The sequence below is a fragment of the Meleagris gallopavo genome, chromosome 1 (assembly GCF_000146605.3).
Source record: "Meleagris gallopavo isolate NT-WF06-2002-E0010 breed Aviagen turkey brand Nicholas breeding stock chromosome 1, Turkey_5.1, whole genome shotgun sequence".
NCBI lineage: Eukaryota > Metazoa > Chordata > Aves > Galliformes > Phasianidae > Meleagris > Meleagris gallopavo.
In genome coordinates this window covers 44,284,058-44,307,666 of record NC_015011.2, presented here as the reverse complement: position 1 = coordinate 44,307,666, position 23,609 = coordinate 44,284,058, and the positions used below count along the sequence as shown (strand labels likewise).

At 34.9% G+C, this 23,609-nt stretch overlaps 1 protein-coding gene across 3 annotated transcripts in view; it reads right to left on the bottom strand.

Moving 5' to 3' along the window:
• Positions 1-23,609, bottom strand: part of CFAP54 (cilia and flagella associated protein 54) — a 95,441-nt gene that overhangs the window by 53,855 nt on the left and 17,977 nt on the right. For 2 of the 3 annotated variants that reach the window (XM_031553952.1, XM_031553949.1), the window contains exons 9-22: positions 19,169-19,367; positions 18,630-18,725; positions 17,443-17,555; positions 17,159-17,327; positions 16,439-16,524; positions 14,354-14,488; positions 13,303-13,453; positions 11,817-11,875; positions 10,878-11,006; positions 10,054-10,183; positions 8,724-8,801; positions 8,519-8,640; positions 4,536-4,709; positions 858-950 (exon numbers count right to left, since the gene is read on the bottom strand). In XM_031553952.1, the coding sequence (XP_031409812.1) occupies positions 858-950; positions 4,536-4,709; positions 8,519-8,640; positions 8,724-8,801; positions 10,054-10,183; positions 10,878-11,006; positions 11,817-11,875; positions 13,303-13,453; positions 14,354-14,488; positions 16,439-16,524; positions 17,159-17,327; positions 17,443-17,555; positions 18,630-18,725; positions 19,169-19,367 (1,734 nt within the window). The remainder of the gene's footprint in view (positions 1-857; positions 951-4,535; positions 4,710-8,518; positions 8,641-8,723; positions 8,802-10,053; positions 10,184-10,877; positions 11,007-11,816; positions 11,876-13,302; positions 13,454-14,353; positions 14,489-16,438; positions 16,525-17,158; positions 17,328-17,442; positions 17,556-18,629; positions 18,726-19,168; positions 19,368-23,609) is intronic. The other variant, XM_019611314.2, reaches the window with a different exon arrangement.

Genomic DNA, 23,609 nt, shown 5'->3' with positions numbered 1-23,609 from the left:
AATTGGTTGTACAAAGCACATAACCTAAAAGTTAATTACAAAGGTCTTTTGTCCAAGAGATTGCTATACATAAAAATTACATATCTATATACATAAACTACATATAGTTTTCCAAATTTACACTATGAGTGTGCATGCTTGCAGAGATCACACTGGAGACATTCTTGGCCTGTGCTGTGCTTTCAGAGAAAAAGCATGTGGCTCTCCACCTTACATGCCACGTGGATATAATAGATAAGGGCAGAGGATGGTTCAAGTTCTCTAAACATATGAATATAGAAGTCAATCATGTCTGAACACCTAAGTTATTGAAGAATTTATATTACCTAGTTGCCAGAATGAAGAAAGACATGTTCTTACTATGGAGAAATAGCTGATAGATGTTAGAAAATTAACCAACATGTTAAAATTTTATATTTATCTTTTTCTGACTTCTTGAAAACAGAATAATGTCCAAGGTTCACTATAAATACATCATAAAGATTCATTTGCTTTTCTATTTCTTAGCTCTCTCTCAAAGAAAACAAAACACACACATGCACACCAAAAAAAAAAAGTGACAGAATTTTTAACAGGAAGCCCTTGAAAGCATTTAATTCCTTATCAAAGGCTTCCAGAATATATAATGCCTTCCGCCTAGCAAAGTTTCAGTATCTTAAAAAAATATCAAAATGTTTGTCAAAGACTTGGCTAGTTACCTAATTTAAAAAAGACATAGATATATACACTTATAAAAGACATGTGCAGAGGGGTCTCTTTTTGTTGCAGTTATTGTTTGTTTTTTTTTTGTTAGTTGATTGGTTGATTTGTTTTTAAGGATGAGAGAATGACCTGAATGGATTTGAGCTCTGTCTTACCTCTTCTCCAGCATTTGGAAGTTTATTGTTATTTAATCTTACTTTCGTATTATTTTCTCCTGCTACACAGCCCAAAATACTGTACCATGCAACCTTTAAAGAAAATGAGGACATGATGAGTTGTTTTAAAAACAAGAATACTACAGTGATGATGAAAGCAGAAGACCTACTTTCCTGTCTTCTACCTTGTTCTATTCTATACCTCAAACATATCACGAAGTATAAATTCAGTAAGTCATCTTGCTGATGTAAATTACTAAAGATCCCTTATTTGAGTTTTGTAATGGTTTTCTTCTAAAATTGACATCTCAATCTGATTCAGCAAATCACTTAAGGAAAAATCATTAAAAGAAAGCAAGATTAATGCACACGCAAACCTAGCAATATTATCAAAAATGTCCATGTTCTTAATTCATATTGAAATAAATGTTTTTTTCATGCTGTTGAGATGCTGATAATCTCCTTTGGTATATCAATCTAAATTGTTTAATATCTTTAATCAAGTGAGTATGTATACCTTGATCAGACTTGCCCACTGAATTCAAACATTACCATTTTGATGCAGCTCTGCAGAATTGGGCAGATGGCTTTCAGTAACTTCTCTTAAATTAAACTTCTACTAAGTTGTACTAAATCGATTTGTTTTCAGTAGACCTCAGGTGGGACAGATGAGATCATTTATCAACATAAAAAATATCTGAACAACTGGAATGTTCATTTTTCTCATGTTACATGTAATTTGTCTTGTAACAAATCCAGACTATTTTTTCAAAATGTCATATTGAAGTAGAGGAGATTACTTTCAGCAAAAGAATAGCTATAATATCAGGAAGTTTTAGAGATACTTTGACTTCCAATACAAGAACTATATATGCTTCACTTAATCCTAGGTATCCATTTTCAATTAATAAGTTTATCATTAAAAAACAACTTTTCATGTTTGCTTAACAGCTACATAACTTTAGGAAAAAAAAAAATCCTACAATAATGGAGTCTCAAATTATAAGAATAATAATCACATTGCACCATCTGCTGGCCCAATGCATTATATTCAATGCTCTGTATCAAAAAAAATAAAAGCTTTAACAGTTATTAATAAAGAACACCCCGACTTTAAGGAGTACCTATTTTGTTTTTAATTTACCTATTTTGTTTTTAATTTATGTGCTTTAAGAATAAAAATGAAAGATTTTTTCCTTATCAATTTGTTTGAAATTTTCTAACCAAGCTGCAATTAAATTGTAAGTTTTAAAACAACTGTTCACAGAGGCATCCTTAGTATTCTTGTTTTTATTGGTTTTATACATGTTACAAAGCATGCTACTATTTTAAAGTAGCTTGCAAAATCAGTATGAAAAATTCTCTTTCAGAAAAACTGCAACTAACAGAATTTCCATACATTACCTATTTGGGCATTCTGGCATATGAAGAAGAATAACATGATCCAGAGCAGTCAGCATGGATTTACAAAGGGCAAATCATTGCAGACCATCATGATTGGTCTCTAAATGGCTGGATTTACAGATGAGATAGATGAGGGAAGAGGAGTAGCTGGCCTTTACCGAGACCTTAGAATCATAGAGTCATAGAATTGCTCAGGTTGGAAAAGATCTTAAAGATCATCAAGTCCAACCACAACCTAACCATACTACCCTACCTCTAACAACCCTCTGCTAAACCATGTCCCTGAGCACCACATCCAAATGGTTTTTACACCCATCCAGGGATGGGACTCAATCATCTACCCAGAAAGCCTATTCCAGTGCTTAACCACCCTTTATGTAAAGAAGTTTTTCCTGATATCCAACCTAAACTTACCCTGATGCAACTTGAGGCCATTTCCCCTCGTCCTGTCACTTGTCACCAGTAAGAAGAGACCAACCCCACTCTTGCTGTAAGCACCTTTCAGATATTGGAAGAGAGCAATAAGGTCTCCCCTCAGCCTCCTTTTCCCCAGACTAAACAGCCCCAGTTCCTTCAGTCTCTCCTTGTAGGGCATATTCTCCAAGCCTTTCACCAGCCTTGATGCCCTTCTTTGGACCTGCTCCGACCACCTCAATGTCCTTTCTGTACTGAGGTGCCCAAAACTGATCACAGTAGTTGAGGAAAGGCCTCACCAATGCTGAGTACAGGGGCAGGATTACTTCCCTAGTCCTGCTCACCACATCGTTCCTGATACAAGCCAGGATACCATTGGCCTTCTTGGCCACCAAGGCACACTGCTGGCTCATGTTCAGCCGACTGTCCATCAGTACACCAAGATCCCTTTCCATCAGGCAGCTGATACTGCAAGGCTTTCAGAAGTCTTCTATTATTCTTATGACGAAGATAGGATGACATGGATGTACAAAAAGATAGATGGGTAAAATAACAGTTGAATATTATGCTCCGAGTATTTGTTAAGCATTCATACTCAAAAGATAGTAGCAAGCAGAGCACTTCATGAGACTATCCCAGGACCTCTCTTGTTCAATATGTTCAGCAATGACCTGAGAAGAATCAGAAAGTTTGCAGGTGATGCCAAAACTGATGGAAACAGTTGATACGTTGAAACTTGAGGGTAGGGTTGATATATAGTTCCCAAATCAATGGACCAAGAAGAAGCTCATGGAATTTAAAAGGGTGCTGGACAAAAAGCTGAACATGAACCAAAGGTGGGCCATGGCCTCAAAGCAGTCTAAAATCATATTGGGCTATCTTAATAGAAATACAGTTAGGAAATTGAGGAACAAGATCATCTCTGACTGCTCATAACTTGTTAGACTACATTTAGATACTACAAGCAGGTTCCCTGCTGCCCCCCCTATTCTAATTACAAAGATGTTGAAAAACTAACTTGAGTGATTACAGCAGAGGGCCAGCTCAGGAGATGGAGAATTAGCCCTGCAGGAAGAGTCTGGGAGAGCTGGGCTTATTCAGCTCAGCAGATCTATCAGGAGTCACTCAATGCTTGCAAGAAGGTTATGAAGATGTAGTCAGGCTTTTCACAGTAGTGCATGGTAAGATAATGAAAAACAACAGTCCTGAATTGAAGCAAGAGAGATTCCAGTTTTTCTTAAGGAAAAAAAAATTTCCCACGAACAGGCTGACCACAGAAGTTGTGCAGTCTCCATCCTTAGAGATTTTCAGAACGGATTTGACAGAGCCCAGCAACATGGTCTAATTTCACAGCTGACTCTCTTTTGAGGAAAAGTTTGGACTAAAGAACTCTCCAAAGATACCTTCTGGTCTGAGCTGTTCTGACTCTACATATACGATAGGAGTTGATTTTCTTCCTGAGCTGTAGCACATTAACACTTCATTAGTAGAGCTTTGACTGTGGTACTTCCTTGCATCACATGACACAACAGTTTTTCTTCTCTTCAGAGAGTGATTAGGCATATGTCAATCTCCAGAAAAAGAGTGAGCTTCTGACAATTACAGTAAGTGAGGATTATAAAGCAGAAAAACCAAAGATGATATGCGAGGTAAAGAAAGTTCAACGTAAATGTGAAGATCAAAACAGTGAGTCATGACTGAGTCACAGGATATAAAAAAATGCATACTTAATTAAGTCAGGGTAGCATAATCTTCTTGAGACTAACAGAAAAACTCTGATGGTACAGCACTGCTGAAACAACTTTTTCTCTCATGCATTATTTAATATATTTCTTCCACAGTCATTATGAAAACCGTTACCTGAACATCTGAGGAGAATGAGGCTGGTTTAAATGTCATGGAGCAATGTGATCTAGAAAGTAATAGAGGAGGAGGGGGAATCTTGCTTTTTTTCTTGCTGCTCATAAATTCTTTGAGACTGTGATACAATGCAGTTTGTTCAGCTTCAACTTGTTCAATTAAAGTTAGTGCCTCCTACGATTTGAATTAAAACAAAAGAGAAAAACTTTTAAAACAACAGCAGATGTAATAAATTGTTTTCAGAAAAAAATCTCATCAGAGAAAAAATCACTGCTACATAGAGAAATTTTTATAGTTTCACATTCTCTTATATCTTATATTAGTATGAATGGTATGTTGTGTATGCCTTACATAAACAGATTAATTATACATTGTACAATAAAGTGAATGCAGAGTTGTGTCTAAAAGAGGGAGGGATGAGGCATCTCCAATTTGAAAGAATCTACAGGAAAAAAAATCAGTTACAACAAATGATGATTAGCAGTTTAAGGTGAAGAGTGATTAGCTCCAAGAAGATATGAAAAAAGATAAACAACTTTTCTTTAGGAGAGAGCTGAGGACCTACCTGTGGCATTTTTGAAGACTCACCTTCTAGAAAGAAAAGAAATAATGAAAAGGGAGGACGATGCAGTCATGAAATAATTAGGGTTATGCCAGTTCTCTTGGTTAGCCAGAGATAGCTGAAAGCTGACTGATGGTCCTAATTGCCATCATAATCTACTAGTATTAGTCCAAAAATGTGTGGACCTCCTGCACATAGCAATTACCTGGCTTACAGGGTACATTTTTTCCTAACTGGACTGAATGGCAAATTGGTAGTTTTCTTTACTTTGTCTGCATCAACACAATAAAAGAAACGTTGCTTCGAAATTTAATATTAAGAACTTGCTACATTTATATCTTTACTTGTAGTATCTATTCAACGCAAATTAAAATCAAAAAGGTCAGCTCCCAGAGATGAAGAAATCAAGAAAGTCTTGGACAAATTACATTTTTTTGGGAAAAATGCAACATCTTCTCATAATTAGAGTTTTTGTTTGTACATTTATAGTACTGTCTATACACTGGACAAAAAGTTTAGGCTGAACTGATTCTGGATGATGAACTAGAAAAAAAAAATCCCAAGTTATTGGTAATTCAGAGAGAGTCCTATAAACTTGCATCTTAACAGTTCCTTGCTTCTGTCCTCAGACACTGATAAAGTCATAAGAACTTAGCCTTGTACCTCATGTCCACAAATGATCAAAAACTAAACTTACAGCAAAATGGGGAGTTAAAATTTAATAGTCTTAATCAGATCGTATAGATCCATGGGATGGTTTGAGTTGGAAGGAATCTTTAAGATCTCTAGTTCCAATCCCCTTGCTACAGGCAGGGACACCTCCCTCTAGACCAGATTGCTTAAAGCCCCATCCAGCCTGGCCTTTAATGCTTCCACGGATGGAGCATTCACAACCTCGCTGGGCAACCTGTTCCAGTGTTCACAGTGTTCACAGTAAAGAATTTCTTCCTAAAATCTAGTCTAACTTTCAGTTTAAAACCATTTCCCCTCATCCTGTCACTACATGCCCTTATAAAAAGTCCCTCCCCAGCTTTCCAGTAGGACCCCTTCAGGTACTGGAAGGCCACTATAACGTGCCCATAGAGCCTTCTCTTCTTCTTCCTCCTAGAGAAGGTGCTCCAGCCTTCTGATCATCTTTTTGGCCCTCCTCTGAACCTGCTCCAATAGCTCAATGTCCTACTTGTGTTGAGTGCCCCAGAACTGTAAGCAATACTGCAGTGGGTTCTCATAAGAGCAGAGCAGAGGGGCAGAATCACCTCCCTTGACCTGCTGGTCACACTTCTCTTGACGCAACCCAGGATACAGTTGGCCATCCAGGCTGCAAGCACACACTGACAGCTGATACTGAGTCTTCAATCCCCAACATCTCCAAATCCTTTTCCACAGGGGAAACACAGCTCATTCCCTTCTCCCCACTCCCTCCGCTTTCAGATTAGGGCTGCATCAACCCTAGCAGGAAATGTCTAAGGAAGAATATAAGATAAACAAGAAATTTAGTGATTCTTCCTCTTACATAACCAGTCAACTTCTGGAGAGACTTCACTGCTTGCTTAAAAATGATACTTCTTTATGGCAAACTGTACTATGATAGAAATTTTAATTAAAAGGATCACAGAATCATTCTTCCCTGAGGACATAATTCTTATTAGGGCAATCCACACTATCCCAATGTGAATAAAGATAGTGCTGTGACTGCAAGTGGCACTGCATGACCTCTACATCATTAACTGACGAACAGAAGGCAATAAATGTGGCAGTGTTACAAGAGGAAAAATAGTCTTATGATTGAAGAAGCTTCTATCACAGACCTGCTCTGTGGCATAGCTTGATCTTATTTATTCAGTTTAGAGCTGGACAACAAGAACTGTTAACGTATCCATCTGTAAAGGCTTGGATATCCAAATAGCCGTAGAGGACAGGAAGGAAGAATGAAACAAGGGAGAGGAATCAAACAAAACGAAAGACACATAGCAATTTAAGTAGTTAAATATTGTGATGTGGATGAGCATACACATACTACTCAGAGGTTTCCATACCTGTCCAATGGTTTGATAAATATTAAGAGGTTATATGCATGATTTCCCAATAAACAGCAGAAAGAGTATTTTTCTATTTTGCAACATAAGTAAAGCTCTGTATCATATTGTTATAAACATCAAAATATACAAGTGATTCTGTCTAAAGCTCTTGGATGTTCCACAATAAAAAGGCAAAAACTTCTATACAAAAGCACGAAAACAAAAATATAAATTTGCTGTTCATGAAGTGAGTACTCTCTACCTCAAGGAAAAGTAATTGAGTATATCACAGTACAAATATCTAAAATCATCATGTTAAATTTGTCCAAACTTAATCTGGTGTTTTCTTGTAACCAGCTGCAAATATATAATCTTACCTACTCCCTTCTCTGTAAAGAGTGCATATAACAAAAATATAGGGAAGGTCAACATAAGGCCTATGCAAACATTTGTTTGGGATAACCATACATTTCTTGGGAATTCCTTGTAAGTCTTCATTGGTAGGTACAGTTATAACTTTCATACCATATTACTACATCTGATATTCTTGCTAATTTAATGTATTTTGCAAATACATTAGACTTTCAGTGTGTCTTTTCTGAATGCAGTTTTTTCATTCAAATGAAATTAGCAACTGTTTTAATTATCATACCTCCAAATTTGTAGCACTTGTAAGAAAAACACTTCCTTTTAACTTCTTGTTTAATATACTTCTTCACATATCATATAACTGAATATTTCAGACATGTATTGTACAGGCTATAGATATATTTTGTGCCTCACTGATGAATAGTCATTTTCATGGATAGACACAGGTTAAAAAAAGTCACTAAGGTCACAAATTGCGGAAAGACTTCCATTAATTTTAGAAGACTTTGGAGGGAACCCATGCACAATCTACCTTTAATCTCCATAGATTCCAAAACCTCCATAAATTCCAAAACCTCCAAATTCTAAAATGTTTTTTTAGTAAGTTTAAATAAAGCTAATTTCATCATCACCAGACATAGTAATCTAAAAAACTTATAGATTTTTAAAAAGAATAATGTTGAAGGCTGCAGTGAGAAGAAGAAAACCTTCACGACATTTTGGCAAGGCATAGGTGATGAAGTGTAGAAAATGGCAAAGTCTAGGTGATTAAGTGTAGAAACAAAAGTCATCCCTTTCAGGTTTCCTGTAACCTGCACATACGCACAAAATTTGAGGATATCCTCTCTCCTAGTTTAAGTCCCTTTATTTTTTCACCATGATGAAGTTTCTCAAAGAAAATCTGGCAACAAAAGTTGCCAGAAACATTGTCCTTAGAGTTCCTTCAATTTTTCTTCTGTTTGTAAGAAGGAGTAATTCAAGTCTTAATTTCACAGAACATGGAAAATTGTGATATTGTGGGTTTTTTTAATTACCTTCAGTAGCTGCCTTTGGGAGTAAGTACTTAGGTCTTCAGGGAACATCTGTACAGCTTTTTCCATCAAAAAGATTGCTCTGGATAGCTTATTCTTTTTTATTTTTCCCATTATATCTGCCTCTGTAAAACAGATATTTTAAGACATTTATAAAACAGCAGTAATCATTTATTATACTCCTAAAATCTTATTTAATAGGCCTCACCTGTTAAATAATGGGAATCTTCAATATTCTTCACGTGATACTCGCCAGACTTAAGATTTCTGCCATCCTTTTGAACACCTATCCAGGAAGCAAATCTTGAGTAATTCATTCTGAGAGTGCCATTGAAAAGATTTCAGTAAGAAGGGTTAATACATAGCTCTGTAGAAAAGCTCTGTTCTACCATATGCTCTTTATGTTGGTTCAAGGAGAACTTACTGAAAAGACCACGCCAGTAACCCAGTCACTCCCTTATGCTCTGGCAACTTTAGTAGTTATGCTAACATCACATGAAAAGAGGGATCTTGTCTGATCATAGAGTACAATTCACAGGGGAACTCTTTTGTGTCAAGCTAATAGTAACTTTTAATTTAAAAAAAATACAAGAACAGAAGACGAAGTAACATTATTTGCAGGAGGCAGTTGGCAGGAGTTGGTATCTGCTGAAGAGATAAGAATCACTTCATAGGAGTAGAAACTGAGATTACAAAGAGCACAGACAAGGGCCATAAAGATGATCAGAGGACTGGAACGTTGGTCCTATGAAGAGAGGCTGAGGGAGCTGTGTTTTGTTAGCTTGGAGAAGGCTCTGAAGAGATCTCATTGCAGCCTTCCACTACTTGAGAGGAGCCTATAATCAGGAGGGAGATCGACCTTTCAAACAGTCAGATAGCAGGGGGATGGCTTTAAACTAAAAGAGGAGAAATTTAAGTTAGAATTTTGGAGGGAATTCTTTACTCAGAAGGCAGTGAGGCACTGGCACAGACTGCCAGAGCAGCTGTGGATGCCCCATTACTGGAGGTGTTCAAGGCCAGGTTGGATGGGGCCCTGGGCAGCTTGATCTGGTAAGTGGCAGCCCTGTTCATGGCCAGGAGTTGGAACTGGATGATCTTTAAAAGTCTCTTCCAACCAACCTAAGCCATCCTCTGATTCTATGATTCCACAATTCTATGAAAGTATCCAAGTATAATCCTCCTGAGAAAATTTCCGATATCACAGAAAAAAGAACATCTGCACAGTGTCTCTTACTGACACTGTAACTGAAAATATATTGACACTGGGGGGAAAAAAAAAAGACTATATAGGAATCAAATCTAGTAGATCTTAGCAAAGTTTAACTCCCTTCAGCTGACTATGGATTAGAGATAAATATGTGGTAAACTGAAATGCTTAAAATGTGGTATGCTATGTCTGTCGGCATAGGGCACACAAATTGCCCTATGTTGGCTCCTCTTTGGAAAGGAGATACTCTGTTATTTATTAGTATTACAAAATATATTAACAGAGAACTGTAATCAAGCTATGATTATCATTTAGCTTTACTGCAACTTACCTTGCGTCAGTTTAAGAAGTTTCACAGCTATTCGATGTTGGGCTTGAATGAGCTCCAAGTGTAAATCCATTAAAAAAATATTTCCTGTTCTTGTCTTATCATTACTCCATTCCAAAACAGAACTCAAATTCTGGCCATGTGAGTCCACGTAGTAAACAAAAAATGGTAAATAAGCAAACATGAGCTAATATCAAATGATTTACTACATTTACCTTGATGTTTATACTGTTATTTCAGTAAGCTGACAAACACTTTGAAATTATTCTTAACTGTAGTGTGCAATCATAAAAGAAAGCATAGAAGGACAATGTCTAGACAGAGAAGAGCATGGATAATGGACAAGGAGTATACAAAAACTAATAATCAATAGGATATAGGATTAATAATAAACAGGAAACTGTAGAAGATTTTGGTTTATTTTGTTACCAGACCATGAAACAAAGATTGAGTTGGCATAGAATGATAAAATTTAGAAAATCTAGATTCCTTCCAACAACGAAAATTACTTATAGTAATGAAAATGTGCAAACAGTACAAATGAAAATGATTTATTTTTCTGCAATATAGGAGAAAGTTACAAGCTATACTATCTCCAAACAAAAATTGCAAAACCTGAAAGAGTTTGTAGCTTATTATGGAATGAGAAAATACTATGTCTCCCACACAGTGATTTATTCTTTCTATCCTCTTCTTACAGGAGACCAGAAGATGAAGTTCATTTAATAATGCAAAGATTTCTAAGTAGAAAATATGAGTTTTGTGACAAGAAAATCCAATATACTATTTCTAGATTTAGTTGCAATACAGCTTTCTGTAGAATTTACCTTTGTACAGCAGTTGTCAAATACTGACTTTCCATCTGGTAGGAAGGTCATTAAGCGAGATTTGTTCATTTTGTTAATTGTTTTTTCAAGATTTTCATAAGCAAGCTGCAGTTGTTCTGTAGGACTTCTCTGAGATGAACATAAAACTTTAATTAATTTAGAATTTTCCTAAGCTCTTAAAAAGAAATTTACTATATCACAGAGCCTAGTTCATAGCAGAATGAAACTGAACTTAGAGAACTGAGGTTACAAACAGCATTTTCATAAGTCATTGCATAATGTTTCATTAGTTATTAAGAAAACACTGTCATTTCAGAAACAAACTGCTTTAAGTTAACTATCAATGCAATGAAGATTCTCTGTGTGTGTAGGCATTAAGACATAGTACTGATAAAATTTCTGAATCCTCATACTGATGCTTTTACTGTGTTTTATTAAGAAATTTTGGCTTTTTCCTTTGACATCCCAGCACAGTGCTGAGCACTGAGTACACTGAACAAAGCAAGGATGTTCCATCTGCTCCACACCAGTCTTACAAAACAAACTAACAAAAGCACAACTCTAAATATTTCCCCAAATAACACAAAAACTAAAGTCTGTGTGATGCTAATAATAAGTGTTATTAAACCTTTAAAAGCAGGTACTAAGCATTGGCATGAAAGAGTATAAAGTGGAAATCAGTGTGATCATGCTGTAAAAAACATTTCAAATAAGATTTCATTCATATTACTGTTTACTAAAAAAGATGACACAAATATTTATGAATTTTATTTCATTTAAAAAATCTTTACTTTTTCTTCCTCTTTACTATTATCACTATATGAATCATTTCAACTTTATGAAATTTAAAATGAGACGTTATGAGGATGCTACAAGTGGAAATAAGCGTTCTTATGCTATTCAAAAACATTATATTAGTGAAAATAAATTAGACATTACCATTAATATTTCAGGAATGTCACAGGTTTCATCTACAGAGAGAATTACACTTCTTCTTCCTTTTTTTATAGAGAAAGTAAAAATGAATATAGAGAGTAAAAATGAAACATGCTCAACTTTCATACTGTTCAATTAAATTTACCACTAATTTAAGATCTTGGCAATTCAATTCTTCAGTACTTGACCATTAATTATACTGTTTCTCGACAAGGTTTTGAGAGTTTAAACACCATAGTTACCTATGTACAATTATAATAATTTAGTATATGATTACTGAATAAGGTAGTATTTTTAAGTATGCCCCATATTTCATAGTAACATTACATCCAAGCCAATGAGAACTGGACTCATTCCATAGTTCCTCTCACTACTCTATGATCCACATTGGTATTTTATCTTTAAATCAATCCTAATCCATTTTTATTTAATTCACAAAAGTTCGATTTCTAAATATGCAAGGTCACATTTTTATGATAATGCGAATCATGTCTTCCATTCTTTCCTCTCGGATAGAGCCCTTAACTCTGTAAAATCTGTATCCATTCAGAATTCACTCAGTAAAAAAAGACTTCTCAGCTTATTTATGAGTATGACTGACTTTTCACCTGTTTTGTGCAACAGTTCCCAACCATTCAGCCTTTTTTCCCTCCAAAAAAGACATATTTAGAATGAGTGAAAATATGCTGCAATGATAATTCATCAGTTTCCATCACAACTGTCTGATTTTCATAACATTAACCTAAAACAATACCTACTTGACCTTACAGTAGAATAGTAGTGTCCCAATATTCTCTTACTTTCAAAAAAAGCAAAATGTACTGCCATTCTCTTCTGTTCCTAAATATGCCTTAAGAATCTGTAACATCTACTCTCTAGGTGTTGTAAAATAATTAATGAAAAATAATGATTCATAATACAAGATCATACATCAAAAGCAACAGAGAAGTTTTAAAAGATGTACATATATTCATATTCTACATCACTAGTAAGGTCTTTTTAGGAAATCTGTTTAATATTATTGCATTATCCTAACCACATCAGTAGAGTTAAGTTCAACTTCAGAGACAATTAAATTCCAATATTAAAAAGATCTGTGTAGACAAGATCCAAATTAATGACATAATAAAAGCAAAACCTTCAGTATGACCTCAGTATTTCCCTCTTTTGTTTTTTGTGTCACTAGTCAATCAGCAATTCAACTCTCCAAATGAGCCACAGCACATGCTGCCTTCTGTCTAGCCAATATCCAAAGAGCATAAGAATAATCCGAAGCTACTAAGAAGGGGCTAAAAGAAACGTAAAAAGAACTGTGGGGAAGGTGAGTCAAAAAAGATGTGATTCAAAATGGAAACACTTCAGGAGAACTGGAAATGTAGGAAATAAGACACAAATCCCTTGAAAAGCAGGTTTCATTAGTTCTATCTAATTCAGGAAGCTGCATTTACAAAATTGTATCATACTATTTTAAACATTTTTTGTTGTTTACCTGCTTTTTTCTTAGATTTACTTGCAGAATCAGCCATATTTTCCAGTACTGCAGTTAGACATAAGGTTATCTCTGCTACCATTACAATGTCAGTGTCTGCCACATTACTTTGCAGAATTACTTCATTTATTATCCAGAGTACATAAACCCACTAAAAAAGGAGATAATAAAAACAGGATCAAGATAGAGTTAAGACATTTTTTAAGATATTTATATATTAGAGGCAGGTAGGGTTTTGCACTCAACTTTGTTTAAATACATTCATAAACCTGAACACAACTTGTACTTGACATTTATTTTTTAGTGCCACCAGACTAAGATGCAAGCCACTATAAAATTAGAAATAATTAAAAAAAAAAAATTAGAAAGTTATTAGTTATTATTACTCTGGAAAGGGAAAAGATTACGAACATTCATACTTTGTCATAGTATAGTAAGCCTTGCAGCAGATATGATCATCTGCCACTCAATTATCTCCATATCTTCCCACTTAACCAGTGTAAAAGATACATCATTGCTTCTGATGTACATGTGCAGGACATTAACTGTAAGCTACCTTCTGGTGAATCTGTCAACAATTTTTTTAGAAATCGAAGTTACAAAAGGCACTTCTACAGAAACTTTTTGGTCTACATCAACTGTTTACAGGAAGCCCTGAGAAACTACCATAAATCATCCTCTATGTGACAATATTTCAACAATAGTTTGTCAGTCTCCGGAAAAGTCCAAGAGAAGGCTGCGGCTTTGTCTAGTGGGCCAAATCCTGTTGAGTTGCAACTCCCTTCTCTTAAGCTGTAAGGTTTCTGCTACTGTCATTTCTATTGTGGCCTACTGCCAGACAGCGGGTTACTTTACTGGGAAAAGGCTGAGATGACATATGAGAGCACAATTTGTCCAGAGTGTACATACAATTCACATTCTTCAGTGAATGTGATTTATCTGCATTTTACCATAAGAAAATGCACTTAGACTGGAAACCAGTATTTTTTCTTGGCTTTACTATAACAGATGACAGTTGTATTAAGAGAAACATATCATAATAAAGGAGTACTTTGGAAGCTTTGTATTTGTGGTTATATTTAAAGTAGCCACTTCCATTCATCTGGATTAACTGAAGTCCTGTTTTACACTTCTGCCACAAAAACATTAGGACATCAAAAAGTATTTCCTTGTCAGGTAGGATATTCTGGAAAGAAAAAAAAAAGCACACAATCCCACAATTGTAGAAATAGATTTGCATCCACATTACATAAACACTATTAAAAGTTTCCAAAGTAAGTAAATAATCATTATCATATTTAGCTGTATGATAAGGAGTGACAACATCTTGAAAGCTTAAGAAATATTTTTTAAAGTAGTTTTCTGGTCATACAAATTTTCTTCTGCTGGCAATATGTGTAGCTTTAGAAGCTTATTATTATTTCCTTCTTTATTGTCAAGCTTTTAAAAGCCATACAAAGAAAATAGTGAGATGAAAAATTCATGGAAGAAACAAGTAAATTAACTGTCGCTAAAATGTTATAGTAGTCAATAAACCTTTTGAAAACTGTAATGTAGTTTAACTGTCACATTATCCTTGGAAATTTTTTTATTGGAGTATTTATATATTTGCAGAAGGTCAAAATTAGTAGGTTTTATTTCGTATTGACAGAGTACTTCCACAGGTTGTTGGTTCACTGAATGGAACACTGAAGAACAACTTAACTAAAAAAAAACTAAAAAAAACTTGCAGTGGAACAGCTGATAAAAATGTTAAAACATATCTACATCTTATGAAGAGAATAATTAACAAATTCAAAACTCCATTCAGTTAACCTTCCAAGTAACACAGTTAATAAGGCAAAAGAGCATGTCTATTACCACGTTAAACACCTAAAGAGTGATTAAGGACTACTATATTAAATACAAATTTACTGTCATTTATACCAGTTTTGGACTACTGCCTCATGTATATGAAGCTTAAGCCCGGTATTTGCACAGTATCTGTGCACCTATATGTGCATCAGCATAAGATTTCATCGGTGTTGGTACTGCGAATTGACAAAGAAAAATACTGTAAAAGAAGTAAATGAAGACCCTTTTGATGCTATGTCACTGCTGTGTGGCAGCAAGTTCTTAGATTGGATCATCTATATATTACATAACTCCATAATCAGTGGATTCTCTGCTGTTAAAGGGACAAATTTTCTTCCTTCCATCAAGCAGATAAGGTACAGAGATTTGTGGAAAGGAGTAGAAGAATCAGAAAAGTTTAAATTCAGTGATCAGTGAAGAAAAAAAAAAAATTACACTATCCAAACATAAGATCACTTCATAGGCAAGATTTTTTGTCTGAAAATACTATAATAAATCTAAAAAAATGTGTGTGCTCCACTTGCATTCAAATTGGAGCAATATTCAAATATGACTAGAATTAATTTTGCAGTGAAATCATATGGTATTAGCATAAAAATTTTTTCTAAGGATAGTTTTTCATTAATTACTGGGAAAACAATCCTAGTTTAAATGCTAGTGGAGACAATTCACTGCAATTTATTTTTTTTTTTTTTCTCAAGTACGGCTTTCAGGAAAAATTTCAGTTTGAACAAGTAAGCTACAAGTAGTTATTCTAGGAATTAACTATTAGACGTATAGTGGCATTATTCTGTAGTAGAGCTTTCAGTACAAGAAAGTCCAACTCATCTTGGTTTTGCTGATGCCGATTCTCTATGAGAATTTACCACAAACTGCAGGCATATTGCTGCAATAAATGTATTTTATTTCTCAGGATCACTGTTCTCATTTGTAAAAATATTGCAGGAATGCTTTCTATAGCTGAGTGTATTCACTCAACTCTATCAAATATACTAAAAGAAATATTGTCTTTGCTTGTTCGGAAAATATGCAACTAGTCTTATGGTTTTCCAAATGGATTTAGTATCTGTTAAATTTTTGTAGCCTAATTGCATTTAATAAATAACAATCTTTTTTAAAAACTCACAATAGATCATACTTTAGAGACTTTTTCTTTTTTTTTTTCCATTTTTACTATTTCATTTTTGTAGTTTGTTAATGCCCCGGATTCCTTTGGTCTTAAATTACATACATTCTGTACAGATTGAGCAATTAATAAGATACATCTCTAATTTTGTTGTACCTGCTTAGATGTAGAGACACAGGAAAACACTGCTGTTGCCAAAATGATAAGATCATGAGAAGGCTCTCCATACTTTAAGGAACCTGCTATATTGAGTATTTATACAGAGGAGAAAAAAAGGAAAGGGAAGACATTATTTCTGGTTACAAACCTACATTTGAAAACATTTGAATGAATCAACTTACAAAGTTATACCAGCAGATAATGTGGTCTAAGAAAAAGTAAATACAAAGAAGACAGATATTCCTAAGTTAATTCACTTACTGTGAAAAGCAAACACTATTATTTTTGCAAATAGAAAGTTGTCAAGATTTTGCATTTCTTTGAATTTCATTGAATTAAATTAGTTACTTAAACAAGTTTTTTCTTGCTTCAATGGCAAGAATTTTAAAATGAACAAAGTAAAAGTGCAAAGTAAAATGAGCAAAAGAAAGTGCTACATGTTTTTCCTAAAAACCTGTTCCAAAATATCCATTCATTTTACATATTTGCATATAATAATATATATACCTAACAGAGGTCATTTCATGTGAGGGAAACAGTATGAAGTCAGGTTTTGGCAAATGACAACTGGACAAAAGTCAGTAGGTGGCAAGTTATCACTGCTGTTTTTTTCACAGAATACTGCATGCAACATATTACATCATTTTTAATCAATAAACAATATTTCTTGCTTCAAAAATATTTGAAATGCAAACAGAGCTGTAACCAAAAACTCACTTCTGACTGTACTCTTCTTATCAGAAATACAAGGCAAATGATCTCTCCTAGTATTACTTTCACCAACAGAAAAACCACGCCTAAATTTTCCTGGAAATAGTAACGGTCGCATCAAGGTAAGAAGTTTGAGTTCCATTTCTGCCTTCTTCCACTTTGGGTCATTCTGAGCCTAATTGACAGAAACAATCAATAGAAATTTGTCTTAGAATTTGCAGATTGAATATTGCTCCTCAACCTCACAGGAATAGACTACATAAAGATTGTCTAAATAGTATAATAGTTACCTGAAGAAAACTAGTAACAAATACAATAGCAGAATCAAATGCATCCCACTCCTCATAGTTGAAAGCTAATTTTACAAACTTCACAGCAGCCTCTCCAGACACTCTCTTTTCTCCTATAATGATGACAAAACATTTAATATTTAATACTTCATACACATATATATATTTAGAAGTTTAACTTCAGCAATAATTTGGTGTTCATAAATACAAAGGTAAAATTGTGTTTTTGTACATTCAGCATAATCCTGAAGGATTTCTTAACAACTCTACAATGCAATGAATAGCTTTATCATTTTGCCATAATGTCTACACTTGCATACTACTATAATGATGTATTTGCAGTGTCCTGCTTCACTGTAAAGAGGCTGTACTCATTGATATTGATTTGCCTGTGTAGAGAGCATCAAGAATTTAGTCCTTTCTGCTGCAGAAAGAGATTAAATCTAGATATGTTCTCAAGGCAACTCTCTTCACCAGCAATTCTCTTGAAAAATAATGCATAGAAACATGAACAACTTCTTGCAAGATAGCCGAGCATTTCTCATTGCTGTGTCAGAAAACATGTAATGTATACAGAGAGAGTCTATTTTTCCCACTCTCCAAGTTTATCTGAAGTACAAACAAGTGTAAAAGAAATTTCCTGATCCTGGGAACTCTAAGCAAGTGGCTTAGTATCTTCAATAGTGTTATACAACCTTAAGAAAGTGCCACTGCCATTGTATCACCTGGGCACATGGCACATGGGAAAAAGATATATTGACTTAACGAGGGCTGTTATGTTCTGAAACAGCACAGTGATTTGTTCTAGGATCTCAAGAAGCTTATGGCAGTCCTAATGTTGTTACATCTCACTTCTCTTTTGCAAGAATATTTCAGGACATCGCTGTAGAGGTTGGACTTTAAATGGCTTAAGGACATTAACATATCTTAACAGTATGTGATTATCACAATGCTCATATATTTTAATGTTAGGTAGTATTTGTTTCAAGGAAATTGCAACGATTTCTATAAATAATTCATTTTTAATGCCTTAGCATTATATATATATATATATGTATAAAACTCACCTAAAAAGGACAGTGCTTTGCAATACCTTTATGCATATAAGTGCAACTTGTGAAAATGAATTCTGCACACCGAGCATGAGTGCAACTGCTGGGCACTCTCAAAATTCAAAGCTAGCTTACCTGTTAGTATCAACTGCAGAAGAGTTGATGATGCATTAATCATACCAAATTTATCAGAGCAATCATCTCCTTGAATATCAGTACTGCTCACTCCACCTTTAAAACAGACAATTCATTACACTACTTTATATTGTATTTGACCTGCTATATGCCAATTAGCCAATGGTCATAAAGTAAATATGATACTGAAGTGCATTTAGTTCCTCCAGATAATTTTGTTAACAAAGTATCTTTATACCTGTAGCTATGCTCAGTCTATAGCATAGAAAAGATGGTTAGGAAGGAATCATTGAGTCCAAAGCTTTTCTCAAGTTTTAAATCTAACTTTGAGTAAACTTAAAAAAAAAAAAAAAATGAATCACTGTGGTGGGTTGACCTTGACTGTCCGTCACATTGCCACCCAATCACTTTGCCATTTCCTCTCCTTGTTAGAATATATGCCTTCAGGCAAGCTTTCTTTCACAGCAAGGAAAAAACTAAGAAAATGAGGTCCGTGCTCCTCACCAACTTTTTTTTTTTGTTGTTCTTTATGCTGTCACCTGAGAGGATTTCCAGGCCCGCAAAAAAAAGCTCTGAAATCACATCATGAATTTCAGGTTCATCGGGAACAGGTGGAGTAGGGTGCAGCACATGCCTACTGCTATCAGACAGAGCTTCCAGGATGGCAAGGAACTGAGCTGCAGTACCATCAAACATTTCCATCAGCAGCTGTTCAGTAGTTGTGCGAGGCCATGGCAACTGTGTAAGAAAAAGTAATGTGAGCCTTGTAACATCTAAAGCAAGCCACATAAAAAAGCAAGACTTCTTTCAAAACAGTTCTCTTTCAGAATGAAAGAACATATCTGAAACATTAAAAAATATATGGTAAAATACATTGTTTTTACGAACTTCGTGTTTCAGAGGCATAGCAAAGCCTCATGCTAAGTGAGTACAGTACTTAAGAAGTTCTATAATTTCTTTGCAATCACACAGTTCTCCATGCTATTACACTTAGAAAATACTAGAGTAGAAACTATGAGTGAAAGACGTCACATAGTTCAAAGCCATCCAGATCTCTCCTTACAATGATACAAACTGGATCATTACAAATCAAATTCTGCATACTTCAAAGAAAATCAGGGAAAGATTAAGATGCTCTGCGCTGCAGAGAAAGCATTACCTTCATTGACTAGTACATTTGCAAGCAGCATAACATAAAATACAGTACAGAACACACAAAAATGTATTTTCACTATTGATAATTAGGAAATTAGAGATCTATATAAGAAAATACTTTAAAATTTTATTTCAGTATTCTAAGTGATTATTAATTTTCCTAACTAAACAGTGACCAGACAAAGTAAATCAGAAACACAGTACCTGAAAAAAGTTGCTTATTATTCCAGCAACGTTCCAGTTCTATTTATTTGGTGCTTCCCCACATAAAAACACATCTGAATGGTTTCTAGGCACATTTAGCTAGACAAAAATTTGGGAATTTCCTTCTCATTTTCCTGCACTAGCATCTTATATCTTTGCTTCCAGTGAATGCTTAAAGAAAAGCTGAGATCTGTATCTGATGAAAATAAAGCTGATCTGTTCAATATTAAATAATATTCAAAATATTAAAGCTGTTTCAGTTTCCAAATGAACTTATATAACAAGTGAACCTCATCAATACTATTTGTCTTTTCCAAAGGAAGAGGAACTATTTTGATGCTGTAAAAAACACACAAAACAAACACAGAAAGGCATTTAATACTGGATATTAATGGAGATAATCCTTGAAACCTTTTTCCATGCACATCAAGGCCAAGAAAATCTTTAGGAGTAACTAGCATAGAATCACCGAGGGGAAGTCACACTTGACCGATATGATAAACTTCTGTGATAAAATGACTCATCTGGCAAACAAGGTGAGAGCAGTGATTATTGTCTAGCTGGTCTTTGGTATGGCCTTTCACACTGTCTCCCATAAGATCCTCATAAAGCTGTTGATGCCTGGGCTGGGTAAGCAGACAGTGAGGTGAATTGAAAACTGGCTGAACAGCCACATCAGAGGGTAGTGACAAGTGGCAGAAAGTCTAGCTGGAGCACAGTTAGTAGCAGTGTACTCCAGAGATGATTGCTGGGTCCGGTTTGGCTTATCCATTGATCTTCATTACTGACATTGATGATGGGACAGAGCATACCAATAGCAGGTTTGCAGATGACACATAACAGGGAAGTGCAGCTGATATACGAGAAGGCTGTGCTGGCATCCAGGGGGACCTCAACAGGCTGGAGAAATGGGCTTACAGGAGCTTGGTGAGGCAATCTCATATAGAAGCAGAAATGTATGCTGGGGGCCACCCAGCTGGAAAGCAGGTTGGCAGAAAATGACCTAAGGATTCTGGTGGACATCAGATTGAACATAAATCAACAAAGTACCCTTGCCACAAAGGCTATTGGTATTCAAGGTTGCATTAGGCAAAGTACTGTTATCAGATCAAGAGAGGTAATCAATTCCCTATGATTAGCACTGGTGAAGTCACATCTGAACTATTATGTCCAGTTCTGAGCTCCCAAGTACATGAGAGACATGGACATGCTGGAGAGAGTCCAGCAAAGGGCCTCCAAGATGATGAATTACCTCTTCTATGGAAAGGCTAAGAGCTGGGACTATTCAGCTTGGAGAAGGCTCAAGGGGATCTTACCAGTGTCTATAAATATCCAAAGGGAGGGTGCAAAGACAAAGCCACGTTCTGGTCAGTGTGCCCAGAACCAGGACAAAACACACGTGCACACACTGGAACACAGGAGGTTCCATTTGGATATCAGGAAATACTTTGTCAGTGAGAAGGCACTAGCACAGGTTTACCCAGAGAGGCTGTGCAATCTCCTCCTTGGAGATCTTCAAAAGCCACCTGGACATGGGCCTGAGCACCTTTTTCTTGGTTTGTCACTGCTTGAATGGAGGGTTAGACCACATGACCTCCAAAGGTCAAGCTCAGCCATTCTGGGATTCTGACATTCTCCTAAAAAAATAACTCCAAAATAAATTTTCAACACTTCTTGCTTTTTTTTCCCCCCCTAAATCTTCGTAACAATGTTTGAAGCAAGCTATACAAAACTACAGCAAGCTATTCAATATACCATGCTGTTGCATTCAACATATCTGTGGATTCATTTTCATCAAATTCATTTAGGAATCTAATCTATACAAGTAGAAAGCAATATACTTCACATATATTCTAGGACAGGCTAATCTCAAACTGCAGGTTTCATTTAAATACTTTTGTTAAGATGCAGAGTAGAATGGTAAGTAATCTACTAATAGTAGAATTTCACATAACCATTGCCCTTTCATGTTTAAAAAACAAGCATTGAAAAGAACCTTAAAAGTGAAAGCTAAATAAAAATAAATAGATATGACTAGCCTATTTCTATTTTCAAGGTGATTTAAGTGTAGAAATAATTTGTACTGCACACATGCTAAAAGGAAGAGTGTTAATTCTTTGCTAATTCAAGAATTAAGCGCTTTATAACATGCTGGAATGAGCTCTAAATGCAACTGCTCTACCTGTTATAATACCCTTGTGAATATTCTATAAATAAAAGAGGAAATTGTTTTTAAAGTCAGAACATCAAGCAAAAACAAATGTCCTCCATTTTCGCATTTACTTGACACAATAAATCTACAAAATATTCTCAAAGAAGTATAGAATAGTGCTTTCAAATTTTACAACACTTAAGAAATTTTCTAAAACTACTAAACACATGCAGAAACAAATATGAAAATTCAAAATTATTGCTTCTTGCATAAATTCATTAAAATCATCAGAGAACATTTTAGAAGCAAAAGAATTTTGGTGGACGAACCATACAATTTCTAACAGTTTGTTGTTAATGTCAGGCAATCGATCACAAAGTGCAGAACAAAATTAATTAGTGACGATTCTTCCAGAGTATGGACATCAGAGACATGAGGCTTCTCCTATGCAACTGACATAATAACATTGTGAATGCCTGATGAACAAACAATAAAAGAGTATGCTGAGTTCCCAACATCCTGATCGCAAAACTTTTAAATGATCACCATTCAGTGGTACTTAAGTCTTCTAGAATCAGTTGACCTAAAGAAGTTAACCAACAACTCCATATGTGCAAACCACACATATTCAAACATACTGAGAGGTTTGACCCCATCTTGGATAACAGGAAATTTCTAGTAAGTGAAGCTTGGGACAAAATGATTGTGCTGTCCACACAGCAATTCAATATCAATTGTGATTCAAGTCAGTGATTCAAAACTGAGGTATCAGACAATCTTCTGTGAAGCTTAAATGAATAAGTTATGTAAAAAAAGTGTTCAACACAATCAAATTGCATCTGTAACATATCAGTATAACTTCATTATAATTTTATTAGCCATTAGTAGCATAAAATGAGCAATCTCAGTTACTTCTGATCAGCCTTTCTAATACCAAAAAGCAATTTTCTTTAAATGAAAAAAAGAGGAACAATGCAATCACATACCAAAAACCATCATCTCAATATTTTATAATTCTTATGCCAGTGGATTACCTATTTTATGATGTTGGCTGTAAAGAACACAAAGACAGAATGGTATTTAGGGGAATTCGTTACTTCCTTAAATTACTACTTTGTATTCTGAATTCCTTTCTTTAACTAATGGTATCTTTTAGAAAATTGGTCTTAATAAGCAAATTAAAAATAAATAAATAAAAATAAAACCACTGCAACTTTTTTTCAAGGTATCCCTTCATCATCAGAGTAATTGAATATAGCAGGGCAATGAAATTGAGCAAGATTTTTCTTAGTTTTAATGCTAAGGAAAAAAAAAAAAGGTACAAAAGTCAGTATTTCTCATATTGCTACATTTTCTCTCTTTTTCAAGTCTATTCTGCATTTTTATGATAAACTGCATTAATAAAAAACTGAAAGACTAATACTTTCTCTTTGTAAATAGCACCATATGCATTAAGCAGAACTATATCA